At 39.5% G+C, this 15,882-nt stretch overlaps 1 protein-coding gene across 4 annotated transcripts in view; it reads right to left on the bottom strand.

Annotated features, from left to right (window-relative positions):
* The window catches only part of LOC138760786 (acetyl-coenzyme A synthetase 2-like, mitochondrial), a 98,827-nt gene that overhangs the window by 22,788 nt on the left and 60,157 nt on the right, over nt 1–15,882 (bottom strand). For all 4 annotated transcript variants that reach the window (XM_069931875.1, XM_069931874.1, XM_069931873.1 and 1 more), the window contains exons 9-10: nt 6,171–6,283; nt 56–182 (exon numbers count right to left, since the gene is read on the bottom strand). In XM_069931875.1, coding sequence (XP_069787976.1) covers nt 56–182; nt 6,171–6,283 — 240 coding nt within the window. The remainder of the gene's footprint in view (nt 1–55; nt 183–6,170; nt 6,284–15,882) is intronic.

Here is a 15,882-nt window from a genome sequence, read left to right on the forward strand (position 1 = left end):
TATCTGCTGTGGAAGGATGAACGGATAATCTTTTTTGAAAATATACATGCCTTACCTGGATATTTATTGAAATATGCAGTCAGAAATCTCTGGTGATCCCCGTAGATTGTTCTGGCAATGCCAGGCCAAGGTTTTGTGATGCACAGAGCACCAGTAACATTGTTGCCTTTCAGATGATCACCCTGCATATGTGCATCAATAAATATAATTAATCAAGGAAGATAGGATAGAACTATTTGAAAGGCCACAGAAACTGAAGCTTGATTTTCAATAAAATAAAAGTGTTATGAGGTGACCTTATATAGTTTTATAACATTTTGATGAGAGCTTACATAAAATTAAATGGCAGTCAGCAATTGAACAGACCATTAGGTTCTGCGCAATCAGTGATGCTTCACAAAAACCTTTGTGGTAATTTTTATTTTAATGTTCTTTATCTCTATTATTTTGTTCTGTTTTAACATATTATCATGTCATTCTATTGTTCTCTTCTCCATGTATTTACTCACCTTTAAATCTTTGTTATTTGCCTCTTCTACTCTTGTGATAAAAGTTCTAAACTCTGTCTAAATAAAGAAGTTTTTTTATCTGGTATTTATGGGCCCAGTTTTTGATTCTTCCATATTTGGAAACTCTATATCTAAAAGAACCATACATGATTTGAAAGTCATTAATTAAATATTCATCTTAACCTTCTCTTCCAGAGAAAGGAATACTGTACTACATTCAATTTTCAGAACCTCATGAGCCTTTTAGTGCTTTCTCCAGATTTGAACAAGTAGAGTAAAAAAAAGTTCTGATATCATACAACTCAAAACAATTATATATTTTCATAGTTTCAAAAAGGAATGGGTCCATGTACTGATGTAAAGTCGTACAGAATGGAAATAGGCCCTTTGGCCCAACTTGTCCATCCTGACCAAAATGTCCCATCCACACTAATCCCACTTGCATATGTTTGACCCATATCCCTCTAAACTTATCCTTGTATTTGTCCAAATTTTTCTTCAACGTTGCAATACTGCCTGTCTCAACCACCTCCTCCAGAAGCCCATTCCTGTTAAATCTCTCCCTGATCATCTTAAACCTATGTCTTCTGACTACCAATTCCCCTGCTTTGGCCAAAAGACTCTGCATTCAGCTGCTCTCTATGACTCACGTTATTTTACGTACCTCTATATCACCACTCACCCTAGCCTTCTCAATCTCTCCTTGTAGCACAGGTCCCCAAGTCTTGGTAACATCCTCATAATTTTTTTCTTCATCCTCTCCAGCTTCACATCTTTCCTGCAGCAGGCTGACTAAAACTTAACCCAAATGCTCCAAATGGGGTCTCTGCATCCTGTACAACTGAAACATGATCTCTCAACTTCTATAAATAGTACTCTGACTGATAGAGGGCAATATGCTGAGTGCCTTTTTGACTTCTCCATCTACCTGTGATGTCATTTTCAAGGTACTATATACCTCACTCCTAAATCCTTCTGCTATACAACACTCCCGAGGTCCCTACCATTCACTGCATAGGTGCTACCCATGTTTTATCTCCCGAAATGCAACACCTCACATTTCTCTGTATCAGATTCTATCAACTCTTTCTTTACCCACCTGCCCAATCAATTAAGATCCTGCTGCAATCTTTGGCAACCAATTTCACTCTCTAAAATACCAGACATTTTAGTGTCACCCACAAACCTGCAAACATGTATGTTTTCATTGAAATCATCGACATAGATGATAAACTGAAACAAGCCTAGCACTGAACCCTAATGATCACCATCAATTACAGGCCTCCAGTCTGAAAAACAACTTTCCACCATCACCCTCTGTTTTCTTTCATGAAACCATTTTTCTATCCAATCTCACCTCGCATCCCATGCAATTTAACATTCCAGAGCAGTTTACTGTGCAGAACCTTATTGAGTGAAACATGAAAAATCTGCAGTGGCTGTGATTGTACTGAAAACAGATAGCTGGAGGAACTCAGCAGGTCGCACAGCGTCCATAGGAGGTAAAGATATATCTGACATGTCGGGCCTGAGTTAGAAGTAAAGATGTGTTAGAAGGGCTCAGGCCTGACTCACTAGTTATATATCTTTACCTCCTATGGATGCTATGAAACCTGCTCAGATCTTCCAGCATTTCTGTGTTTTTAGATGCTTATCGAGTGCTTTGTAAAATTGACTATACGTAATAACATCTACAGCTCTGGCCTCGTCAATTTCCTTCGTTACCTCCCACTTACAAAACCATGCTATCCCAATCAGCCTTTGTCCATCCAATTTTGTACATCTTCTCCCTGAGGATTTCTCTAGTAACTTACCAGCCATAAATGTTAGGCTTATTAGCCTGTGATACCCAGGCCTTTCCCTGCACCCCTTCTTGAATAGAGGCACTGTTGCCAATCTCCAGTTTTCTGGGTCATATTTAAAAAAATGGCATCGCTGCAGGACTGCTATTTCGGCAGCATTGCCTCTGATGTGGACCCAAGGAGTGGAGACACAGCACTGCTCCGCAAGGTTCTACCTCCCAGTCCTCCTATCAATGGCTTTAAAATGCTTCTTTAAGAAAGTGACTATTTTTTATTCTAAAATCCTGCAATCGTGGGGTCTGGATCCAAAATGATGTTGCCCGTGGGCACCACCCTCGAGGGGGTTGCAGACTCCGGGGAAGCAGAGGATTGGCGCAAAGCACCAGAACAAGGGGAGACCACCCCTCCCTCTTTGAGAAGGAGAAGCAGAACAAGGAGACCATGGAGGCAGACCAGTGAGGGGCTCTGCGGCTGAACAGGTGATGGGCTATTGGTGACTTGCAGTCAAAGGACTCACTCCAGCAGGCTGCTGGAGACTGGCTTGAGACTGGCTGAAGGTATAGGAACTGGGATGTGAGAGGATGACGAGGTTGGGAGAGGCTCCTGAGGGGCCTCAGGTGCTGAAGGCTTCGTGATCGTATCGGAAGTTTGGATCTTGAGCTTGAGTTCCCGATGGTTTAGACTGAAGTCTATGTGGCTGCAAAGGCTGCAGGATTGTTGGAGGCATATCCACGGGCACTCATTGACTCTGAAGGGACTCTCTTTTGTTTTTCTTTCTCTGACTGTGAGGGCGCCCGGTAATTTCTGCTGATGGCAAATCTTCATCTGACTTACAGCAGATTAAATGCCATTTTGTGTAATATTACATCTGTTTTATTGCATAATAAAAGAATCTTGAATCTAATGACGACTCGAAAATCAAACCCAGGACAACTGCAATTTCCTCTCCAGCTTTCCACAGTGCCTTTGAATATATCTGATGAGGCCCAGGAGATTTGTCTACCTTCATCTGCATCAAGACCTTCATCACCTCCTCAAATGTAATACTTTCTGTTCTCAAGACACTGCCATTAACTGCCCGGGTTCCTCAGTGTTCGTCTTTCTCCACAGTAAAAACAGAGAAGTACCATTTGAAGATTTTGCCCATCTCGGTTGGCTCCACAATGAGTTGACCGCATTGATTTCTTTGGTTAGTCATTTTACCTTTATGTATCCACAAAATCTCTTGGGATTATCCTTAATGTTATTTGCCAGCGCTATCTCCTGACCCCTTTTTTCAGATCAGATTTCACATTTCAGATTTATTGTTAGAGTTCATACATGACATCACATAGAACACTGAGATTCCTTTTACGTGTGGGTGCGGCAGAATTACCACTAATTGGTAGTGCAAAATAAAATGACACAGAACAAAGAACTGTAAACAAATAACAAACGTAAATCAAATGTGCAACACAGAGAGAACAAAAAGAAAATCAATAAAATGCACAAGAGTTCTTAAATGAGTCTCTGATTGAGGTTGTTGAGGTTTCAGATGGTGGAGGGGTAGCAGCTGTTCCTGAACCTGGTGGTGCCATCTTTCCTGTTGGGTGGTGTGGGTCTTTAATGATGGCAGCATTCCCAGTAGAGGTACTCAATGTGAGGAGGGTTTTCCCTTCTAATTTATTTTTTAGTTTGATCCTCAGTTCCCAAAACTCCTCCAAGTATGCACTTGATTCTAACTGCTTATACCTGCCCCATGCCTCTTCCTGATCTTGAAATGAGCCTGATTTCCCTCATCATTCAAGCTTCCCTATGCTTGCAGGTCTGACCCTTCACTCCAACATAAACATGCATGGTCTTGTTTCTGGTCAACATACTTTTAAAAACATCCCATTTTCCTAACATTCCTCTTCCTTTTAATAGCCTGCTCCAATTAACACACTAGTTCTAATCTTACACCTTCAAAGTCGGCCTTGGCCCAATTCCAGATTTTAACTCTCTCTACAACTATCTTAAACACAATAGAGCAATGTTTGCTGGTCCCCAAAGGTTCATCCACAAATATTTCATCCACTTGCCCTTCCCAATTTCCCAAAAATAAATCAAGCATTGCCCTCTCCCTTGTGAGACCTTCTAGATATTGTCAATCAATATTTGGAAAGTTAAAATCCCCAACTTTGACAACCTTATTCGATCTACAGCTGCCAGCAATCTCCTAGCATATTTGCTCCTCCAAATGCCATTGACTATCTTGGGGCCTGCTGTACACACTCAACAAGGTGTTCATGCCTTTCTTGTTCCTCAGCTCCATCCATATAGCCTCAGTAGCCAACCTGTCTTTAATATCAATTCAGACCATTGCCGTGATATCTTTCTTAGCCAATAACTCAACGACCCCTTCTCTTTTACCCCTCCTCTGTCTTTTCTGAAGTACCTATACCCTGGAATATTGAGCTTCCAGTCCACCCCTTCTCAAAACCAGGTTTCCATAATGGCTATTACACCCCAGTCACACATGTTTATCCATGCCCTCTGTTCAGCTGCTTTCGCTGATAAGCCTCTAGCATTAAAAAGGATGTTTAGACTTCCTTGCTCCCTGCCTTTTTCCTCCCACTAAATTTTCTCTCATCTCCCTCCATGCCATCTTCTAACCTCGTCTGCTTCCATCCTGCACAGGAACTCACCCCTCGCCAATCTCATTCAAACCCACTCGTTTAACACTAGCAAACCTACCCGCCAAGAATCTTGGTCCCTCTCTGGTTCAAATACAACCCATCACTCTTGAACTGGTTGCCGCTCTCCCAAAAGAGACCCTAATGATCCAAAATTCTAAATCCCTGCCCTCTGCACCAGCTCCTCAGCCACACATGCATCTGGCCTTTCTATTTCTGAGGTCTTTAGCACCTGGCACCGGTAGTAATCCAGAGATCAATACCTTTGAGCTCCACCTTCACAACCTCATTCCTTACTCTACCTGTTGTTTTATGTGTAGAATGACCTCTGACTGTTCACCCTCCCCTTTGTGAATATTCTCCAGCCATTGAACAATTATTTTTCTTGTATCTTCATGAAACCCTTCATTAATGTAAAGCTGCTCATGTTTTAAATTTGTCATTAAGTACTTCACAGCCAATGAACTGTAGCTATTATTTATAATATGGAGTATAATCCAAGCATCTTACTCATGCCTGACAAATACCCTATATTAGAACAATAATACTCCTTTTCTTTAAAATAGTGCTTTCAGATCATTTACATCCACATGAGAGGGCTTCAATTTGATATCATTTGATAAGCATCTGCTGTACAGTGCTCCAGTTATGAGCCTTGAACTCTAACCTTCTGATTCAGAGATGATAGTGTTATCATTTGAGTAATGGCTGACAGTTGGGCCTTTATTCAGATTGTAATCTTAATAGTTCTCAAAACCCCAGCAATGAGTTGTCCGATCTCCAATAGTGTTGCAACAATCCTTCAGGGCTGAGACTTACGATTATCGTCAAATGGCATTATCTGAAACTACATGCACACACCAAGGATAGTGATGGAACCTGGTGTGATTACTTCTGCTGCTTGCTGTGAGTTGCTGAACAAAGAATGTTATGGTTTGTTGAGTTTGGAAGCAAGTCTGACACCTTTCTAATTATCTTCCTCAAATACAGAAGGAAAAGTCTCTGCAGCCACCTACATTAACGATTGAAGGTCAATAAGCATACTTGTGTGTTACAGGATAGGTTTTTAACATAATCCATCTTCTCACCCTCTGCCGATTCACCAAGATTCACAGACACTAAGAGGAGGCTTGGAGTCAAGCCTGCGTTTGCTCTTTCTCTCCAGAGGAATTATTAATGTCACTGAATGTTAACCAACATCTTACCTTTTCATTCATTAAGGCAAGCTCAATGCCAAAAAATGGTCGCATGGCCATTGTAGGCACAATCTTTGCTCCCTCCTCTGAAGGTCGTGGAGATATACATATTCCACCGGTTTCTGTTTATAAATGGAAGTCTGGTGAAATTCAAACTTAAACCATCCATATTACTCCAGACCACAAAAGTGCTATAGAAAATACTGAGAATTTGAAATTGCCTCCACATGCTGACCAATTTTTAGACCAGGTTTTAAGTTGAAATCTAATACACTGAGCTTGAATAAATACATGAACCAAGAGAGGCAGGAGGGGCTCTGTAGGTCTGACAAGCTCCACAGATAGAAATGACCAGATCAGGTGGGTGACCATTTCTATCCTTGGATCTGCTTGACCCACAGTCCGCCTATGTCTCTTTAGTCACTGAGGGTTCCAACAATCTTCAGTTCTTGTACTTCTCTAACCTTCGCTGCACTCACTAAAATCCAAATACCTTAAATCTCTTTCTGACACCAGTTTCAAATCATGATTTTCATTCAATGCCAAGTTATCTGGAGATAATGGAATTGCTACACGTGCTCTTAACCCTATAGGTAAAGAAGGGGGAATCCTTTCCTGATGCTCTCTCTGCTTGTTATTCAACGTGCTGAAAATCAAAGAATTATAGAACACTAAACCAAACCAAGATTTCATGTAATTTGCAGATTTCAAAATCACCATCTCTTCAAAATAAGTTTGTTTATTTGTCACATTATATCTGATGCAGTGAGAAGGGTTCTACCATGAGCAGTTTAATAGGTCAACATTTTTGTGAATGTGTTTATTGTGGAATAGGATGTCAGGAGTGTGAAGAGAGGGAGTTAACTAAAGATAACCTAAGGTTTCAGTAAAGATGAGATATCAACGTGGATAAATCTCTGGGTCCAGACTAAGTGCATCATTTAACATTGTGGAAAGAAGGGAAGGAAATTGTTGAGATCTTAACAGACATTTTAATTCCTCACTGAGGACATGAGATGTTCTGGGGTCCAGAGGATAGCAAATATGGTACAATTATTTTTAAATGGCTGCATGATAATCCAGGTAACCATAGCTGTTAGTCTGATGCTAGTGGTAGGGAAACTGCTGGAGAGGATTCTCAGAGAATCAACAATTGGATGGCCAGGGGAAAATTAAGGAGAACCAGCATGGATTTGTGTGTGAGAAATTGTGACTCATGAACTTAATAGAATTTTTTGAAGATGTGACAAAGAGGGCAAAACAATTGATGTTATTTATAAGAATTTTAGTATAGTGTTTGATAAGGATAGGAGACCATTTAACCAACTGGATGAAAAAATTGGCTCAGTGATAGAAGTCAGAGAGTGGTTATAGAGGGCAGTTTTCAAACGGGAGGATAGTATGACAGAATTCTGTTATTATTCATCTTTAGTTATAAAATATATATTTCTTAGTAAAGGAAATGTGGGTTGGACAGGAGCACACTCATAGACACCACAGATCCTTACACACAAAAAACATTTTTATCTAAATGTCTGCTAAACCATTGTTGGCTGAAGCTGGGTAAACAGCCATAAAAACTGAAGTGGTTCTTCATTGAAACTAAGACAACAGTGTTTGCTGAGAGATTACATCTGTTCAAACAAGCAAGTTCTTGCTTCAATGACCTGGGCAGACAGGCCGGAGTCCTATGCTCATGATTCATACTTTTGAAGTGGTTTGAAGAGACTTCAAAGACAACAATGAGGTCATGTCATGTGATTAAAGACACTTCAAGGAGACATCTTTAATATTACTCTAGTAGGTGCACCAAAGAAAAGGTACAAGGACTGCCTAAAGGAATCTCTTGGTGCCTGCCACATTGACCACCGCCAGTGGGCTGATAACGCCTCAAACCGTGCATCTTGGCGCCTCACAGTTTGGCGGGCAGCAGCCTCCTTTGAAGAAGACCGCAGAGCCCACCTCACTGACAAAAGGCAAAGGAGGAAAAACCCAACACCCAACCCCAACCAACCAATTTTCCCTTGCAACCGTTGCAATCGTGTCTGCCTGTCCCGCATCGGACTGGTCAGCCACAAACGAGCCTGCAGCTGACGTGGACTTTTTACCCCCTCCATAAATCTTCGTCCGCGAAGCCAAGCCAAAGAAAGAAAGAAGTTTTCATCTGAGGTCAGAAATGCATAGCCTCCAGTCAGAGAAGTAGTTTGTGTTGTATTCTCTTTATCATGGGAAATACACAAAATCAGTGGTAAGGAAAAGCCACTCCAGCCATCTCTTTGAAAAGAGGACAGTTTCACCATGTCCTCTTCATGAAACCCTTGCCAGGGTTTGTGAAATCATTATGGAAGAAAACATGTTCTGAAACCTCCATGCAAGAGAGGAAAATCATTCATCTGAAGAAACAATTCTCTGAAAACAACTCTACAAGAATTTTGTGAGTTTTGAGAAGTCTGATGCCTCACACCTACTCTATAATTACTTTTGAGCAACAATTTAAAGAATCTGAGTTTCAACATATAACTGAATGACCTTTAAAAATTTATTCATTTTACAATCATGCCTAAACTGTAATGGTTTTGGGATCTCCCCCCCCACCCCCATCCCACACACACACACACACACACACACACACACACACACACACACACGTGCATATAGTGGGATTATGTTAGTTAAGTAAGAAGCGTTATGTTATTAATAGTTACTAATATAAATTATTGTTTTGAAGATGCCATTGTCTTGATGAATTTCTATTACTGCTGGTCTGGTCATAACAATAGTGATATGTGGAGTATCTCAGGATTCAATACTGGAGCTTTTGCTTTTTGTAACATACAAAATTTATTTGGACAAGGATGCTTGTGGCAAGGTGAACAAGTTTGCTGATGACCTGTAAATATGTGCTACAGTGGATAGTAAAGAAGGTAACCTTGGTTTACAATAGGAGAATAGATGGGGAAGCAGGCTAATGAATGGCGGATGTAGTTCAACTTGAAGAGAAGGTACGTTTGGCTAAATTGTACAAGGGCAGGACTTATTCTGTTAATGCCTGGATTGTACAAAGGGTTATGAAGCAGAGGAACCTAAGGGTACAGGTACATAACTTTATTATTGATGGCAGCTCAGGAAGACAGAGTAGTAAAGAGAGTGTTTGGGATACTTGCCTTCATCGGTCAGTGCATTGAATACACAGGTGCTGGGACATAAATGTTGAAGTTACGCAAGACATTAGTGAGACTACACTTGCAATATTGTATGCAGTTTTGGTCATCAAGATATAGGAAATATATTATAAAGTCAGAAAGGGTGCAGAAGAGGTTTATGAAGTTGTTGCCAGGATTGGGGAAGTTTGAGTTATTGTGAGAGACTGGAAAATTAGGCCTGTTTTCCTGAGATTGCAGGAGGTTGAGAGGGGAGCTTATTTAGGTCTTAGACCCATAGACAATCTGTTTCCTAGAGCAGGAGAATCTAAGGCAAGAGGACGTAACTACAAGGTGAGGGGGAGGTTAAGGGAATCAAAGGGTTATGTTTTCAGAGAGAGGAGGGTGATCATATGGAGTGAGCTGCCTGACAAAGTGGTAGAGACAGGTACGTTAGCTTCTTTTAAGAAACACTTGGATAACTACATGGATAGGAGGTGTATAGGCCTAATATGGGCAACTGGGACTAAAGCAGGAGGTCATGGTGTTTGGCATGGACAGACTGGGCCCATGGGCCTGTTTCCATGCTGTAAGACAACATACATACAGCCATATCAAAATGAAGAGCAAGAACACAATTACAGAGTATAGAATTCAAATGGAAGAAAAAATATCAAAAAGTAAAAAGGAAAGGCAGCTTGAGAGCACTGTGGTAGGGATCATTCTGGAGCATGACAGCAGCAGGGAAGAAACTGTCTTTGTCTGATTGTGAGTGATTTCAATTCACGAGTCCTCTCCCCATTGGGAAGAGGGAGAAGAGAGTGTGGCCAGGGTATGATGTAGTAGGCCCTTTGGTACAAGATAAAAACAAATGACCTGGAGTGAACTACAGGGATTGTCACCATGCACTTCTTTTCAATAGAACAACTATTCACAATAACTGTTTTCTATCCCTTAAAATTTTTTGCAGTCTTGCCACTATTGCTCCAGTTATCCAAGAGTATCAGTTTGGTTAATCACCCTGGAATGTGACAATCATCATATGCTTATTGTAAATCTCTAGACACCACCTCTGAAGACAAAGTGATGAAGTAAATAGAGCTGTGGCCTCACAGCTCAAATGTTGACGAGGTGGAGTTCTCACATTCAACCATCACTACGTTTTCTCTGTGTGCTCCAGTTTCCTCCTGCACCCCAAAGAAACACTGGCTACTGTAAATTACCCCTCAATGTAGGTATGTGTCAAAAACTCAAAGGAGGAAATTGGTGGCCATATGTGAGAAAAAGGTTGACCTATCAAGGTATAAGCTGAGGGAGACGATGAGGGAAAATTATACTGATGCTTTGCCGAGAGTCAACATGGACTCAAATGGCTGAATGACTTCCTATAATGTTTCTCAGAACTGAATTGTCTTTACACACCTTATTCCTTCATCAATTACTTTTGACAATTTCATGCTAGTTTCCTCTAATATTTATACAACTCTAATTGGCTATCAATGTTCTTCAGAATGATTGTTTTTCACAGCTTCCTCACCATTAACACTGCTCTTTTAGAATAAATGTGAAACATTGCAGTTTTCTTTCCTCTGATTTTATCCTTTTATCTTAATAGCATTGAAGATTCAACCTTAAATTTCTCTAGGAAACTACAATGTATCTCAGCCTCACTGAGAGACGTATGCATATATTGCCATATCTTGTGTTCTGAGCTCTGAGTTGATTGCTACTTTGATTTGCTATCCTTCTCCCACTCTGTAGTATTTGCATGTTGCCTTTGACCAATGCAAGCTTCTTTAAAATATTTTTTTATTTTTCACACTATGAACCATATCAACCAAAATATGTACAAACGTTTCTCATTAAATTTACACAGTGGTCTTTTCTTCCCCCTTTTTTCCCCTTTTCCCTCCCTCCCCTCTATCCAACCCCCTCCAAAACTCATAAATATTCAACATTTACAATACAATAAAACCATTTAAAAAAATCTTCACACAAAGGAAAATAAACATAAAAATAAAAATGCGTCATCTATTTATTACACACTGAATCTAGTCATTTTGTCGTCTTATCATTTTCATTCTCATTTTAGGGGATGAAGGTTATAGGCAAACTCTCTCTGATATGTTCCATGTATAGATCCCAAATATGTTCAAACATTGTGACTTTATTTTTTAAATTATATGTTATTTTTCTCCAATGGAATATATTTATTCATTTCCATGTACCATTGCTGTGTACTCATGCTCTCTTCCATTTTCCAAGTTTACAATATATATTTTTTTGGTATCGCTAAGGCTTTCATAATGAATTTTTTTTACACTTTATCCAATTTGAGGCCTAATTCTCTACTTCTTATGTTACTTAAAAGAAATATCTGTTTTTTTTGCTATGTTATGCTTTGTAATTTTATTTAGTATCTGACTTAATTCTTCCCAAAACGTTTTTACTTTCATACATGCCAAAGTTGCATGTAATGTTGTTCCCATTTCCTTCTTACAGCGGAAACATCTATCCAATAACATTGTCCCATTTTTTTAATTTTTGAGGAGTAATATATACCCTGTGTAACCAATTATACTGTATCACGCATAGCCTTGTGTTTATTGTATTCTTCGTAGTTCCAGAACATAACTTTTCCCATACTTCATTTTTTATCTTTATGTTTAGATCCTTTTCCCACTTCTGCTTAGGTTTATAGTTTATTTCATTTTCCTTATCTTACAGCGTAATGTACATGTTGGTTATAAATCTTTTAATTATCATTGTGTCTGTAATCACGTCTTCAAAGCTGCTTCCTTCAGGTAACCTCAAGTTGTTTCCTAATTTATCCTTTAAATAAGCTTTCAATTGATGATATGCAAACATTGTACCATGAGTTATTCCATATTTGTACTTCAACTGTTCAAATGTTAATAAATTATTTCCCAAAAAACAATTTTCTATTCTTTTGATTCTTTTTCTCTCCCAATCTCTAAAGGAAAGGTTGTCTACTGTAAAAGGGATTAGCGGATTTTGCGTCAATAGTAATTTTGGTATTTGATCATTTGTTCTTTTTCCTTTCTAAGTGGATCTTCTTCCATGTATTAAGTAAATGATGCAGTACTGGTGAGTTTTTATATTGCATCAGCTTTTCATCCTACTTATAAAGTATATGTCTGGTACCTTTTCCCCTATTTTATCTAGTTCTATCTTAGTCCAGTCTGGTTTTTCCCTTGTCTGGTAAAAATCTGATAAATACCTTAATTGTTCGACTCTATAATAATTTCTAAAATTTGGTAACTGCAAACCACCTTGATTATACCTCTCTGCTAATTTATCCATCGCTACCCTTGGATTCCTCCCTTTCCACAAGAATTTCCTTATTATTCTCTTTAGTTCCTTAAATAATTTTTCTGTTAAAGGAATTGGTAACATTTGAAATAAGTATTGTATCCTTGGGAACACATTCATTTTAATGCAGTTTACACTCCCTATCAACGTTAGTGGTAATTCCTTCCAATGTTCTAAGTCTTCCTGCAATTTCTTTATTAGTGGCTGATAATTTAGTTTGTACAAGTGGCTTAAGTTATTATCTAACCTGATCCCTAGGTATCGGATTGCTTGTGTTTGCCATTTAAATGGTGATTCTTTTTTAAATTCTGTATAGTTTGCATTATTCATTGGCATCACTTCACTTTTCTTTGTGTTGATCTTATAACCCAATATTTCTCCATATTCCTTCAATTTCTTATGTAATTCTTTTACTGATACCTCTGGTTCTGTTAGGTATACTATGATGTCATCTGCAAATAAGCTGATTTTATACTCCTTCTCCTTTATTTTTATCCCTTTTATTTTATTTTCTATTCTTATCAATTCTGCCAAAGGTTCTATTGCTAAGGCGAACAATGAGGGGGATAGTAGACATCTCTATCTAGTTGACCTACTTAATTTAAAGTGACTTGATACATATCCATTGACTGTTACCTTCGCCAACAGTCCATTATACAATGCTTTAATCCAATTTATATATTTTTCTGGTAGATTGAACTTCTGTAATACTTTAAATAAGTAATTCCACTCTACTCTGTCAAAGGCTTTTTCTGCGTCTCGAGCAACAACCACTGTTGGTTTCTTATTTCCTTGAACTGCATGAATTTGATTAATCAGTTTGCAGACATTGTCTGCTGTTTGTCTTTTCTTAATAAATCCAGTTTGATCTTGTTTTACTATTTTAGGTACACAATCGGCCAATCTGTTTGCTAATAATTCTGCTATTATCTTATAGTCTAAGTTAAGTAGAGATATTGGTCTATATGATGCTGGTGTTAATGGATCCTTCTCAGTCTTTGGTATTACTGCAATTATTGTTGTCTTACAAGTTTTGTGTTTCTTCTATCTGGTTCATTACTTCCAGGAGAGGAGGAATTAATAACTCTTTAAATGTTTTATAGAATTTTATTGGAAATCCATCCTCTCCTGGTGTTTTATTGTTCGGCAGTTTATTTTTAATATATCCTGTATTTCCTCTATTTCAAATGGTTTTATTAGTTTGTTTTGTTCCTCTTCTTGCAATTTCGGCAATTCAATTTTAGCTAAAAATTCCTCTATTTTGTCATCTTTCCCCTGGTTTTCAGTTTGATACAACTGTTCATAAAATTCCTTAAAATTTTCATTAATCTCTGTTGGATTATATGTCATTTGTTTGTCCTTTTTCCTTGATCCCAGTATGGTTCTTTTAGCTTGTTCTGTTTTAAGTTGCCAGGCTAATATTTTGTGTGTTTTTTCGCTCAGTTCGTAATACTTTTGCTTTGTTTTCATTATGTTCTTTTCCACCTTGAATGTTGTAATGTTTCGTATTTAATTTTTTTGTTCGCCAATTCTCTCCTTTTCGTTATATTGTCCCTTTTTACTAATTCCTTTTCTGTACTTACCATCTCCCTTTCCAACTGCTATATTTCCCGATTGTAATCCTTTTTCATCTTAGTCACATAACTTATTATCTGCCCTCTAATGAAGGATTTCATTGTGTCCCATAATATAAATTTGTCTTTCACTGATCCTGTGTTTATTTCAAAATATGTTTTAATTTGGCGTTAAATAAACTCCCTAAATTCCTGTCTTTTAAGTAGCATGGAGTTTAACCTCCATCTATATGTCCTCCAGTTCTATTGCTAATAATAAGAATGAATAATCTGATAGTAGTCTAGCTTTATACTCAGTTTTCCTGACTCTCCCTTGAATATTGGCTGCCTACTCGAATAATATGAAAATTCCTTCATTCTTGGGTGTCACCTCCTCCATATATCCATAAGTTTCATTTCCTGCATTGATTTAACCATGAATTTGGCTACTTTATTCTTTTATCCAGCATTGGGTCCAAATTAAGGTTAAAATCCCCTCCTTGTGTGTCTGCAATCTTCAAAAAAATATCCGGCATAAACTTTTGATCCTCCTCGTTCTTCTTTGGCTTGGCTTCGCGGACGAAGATTTATGGAGGGGGTAAAAAGTCCACGTCAGCTGCAGGCTCGTTTGTGGCTGACAAGTCCGATGCGGGACAGGCAGACACAATTGCAGCGGTTGCAAGGGAAAATTGGTTGGTTGGGGTTGGGTGTTGGGTTTTTCCTCCTTTGCCTTTTGTCAGTGAGGTGGGCTCTGCGGTCTTCTTCAAAGGAGGTTGCTGCCCGCCAAACTGTGAGGCGCCAAGGTGCACGGTTTGAGGCGTTATCAGCCCACTGGCGGTGGTCAATGTGGCAGGCACCAAGAGATTTCTTTAGGCAGTCCTTGTACCTTTTCTTTGGTGCACCTCTGTCACGGTGGCCAGTGGAGAGCTCGCCATATAACACGATCTTGGGAAGGCGATGGTCCTCCATTCTGGAGACGTGTCCCATCCAGCGCAGCTGGATCTTCAGCAGCGTGGACTCGATGCTGTCGACCTCTGCCATCTCGAGTACTTCGACGTTAGGGGTGTAAGCACTCCAATGGATGTTGAGGATGGAGCGGAGACAACGCTGGTGGAAGCGTTCTAGGAGCCGTAGGTGGTGCCGGTAGAGGACCCATGATTCGGAGCCGAACAGGAGTGTGGGTATGACAACGGCTCTGTATACGCTTATCTTTGTGAGGTTTTTCAGTTGGTTGTTTTTCCAGACTCTTTTGTGTAGTCTTCCAAAGGCGCTATTTGCCTTGGCGAGTCTGTTGTCTATCTCATTGTCGATCCTTGCATCTGATGAAATGGTGCAGCCGAGATAGGTAAACTGGTTGACCGTTTTGAGTTTTGTGTGCCCGATGGAGATGTGGGGGGGCTGGTAGTCATGGTGGGGAGCTGGCTGATGGAGGACCTCAGTTTTCTTCAGGCTGACTTCCAGGCCAAACATTTTGGCAGTTTCCGCAAAGCAGGACGTCAAGCGCTGAAGAGCTGGCTCTGAATGGGCAACTAAAGCGGCATCATCTGCAAAGAGTAGTTCACGGACAAGTTTCTCTTGTGTCTTGGTGTGAGCTTGCAGGCGCCTCAGATTGAAGAGACTGCCATCCGTGCGGTACCGGATGTAAACAGCGTCTTCATTGTTGGGGTCTTTCATGGCTTGGTTCAGCATCATGCT

This window comes from Narcine bancroftii, chromosome 4 (genome assembly GCF_036971445.1).
Source record: "Narcine bancroftii isolate sNarBan1 chromosome 4, sNarBan1.hap1, whole genome shotgun sequence".
NCBI classification, from domain to species: Eukaryota; Metazoa; Chordata; class Chondrichthyes; order Torpediniformes; family Narcinidae; genus Narcine; species Narcine bancroftii.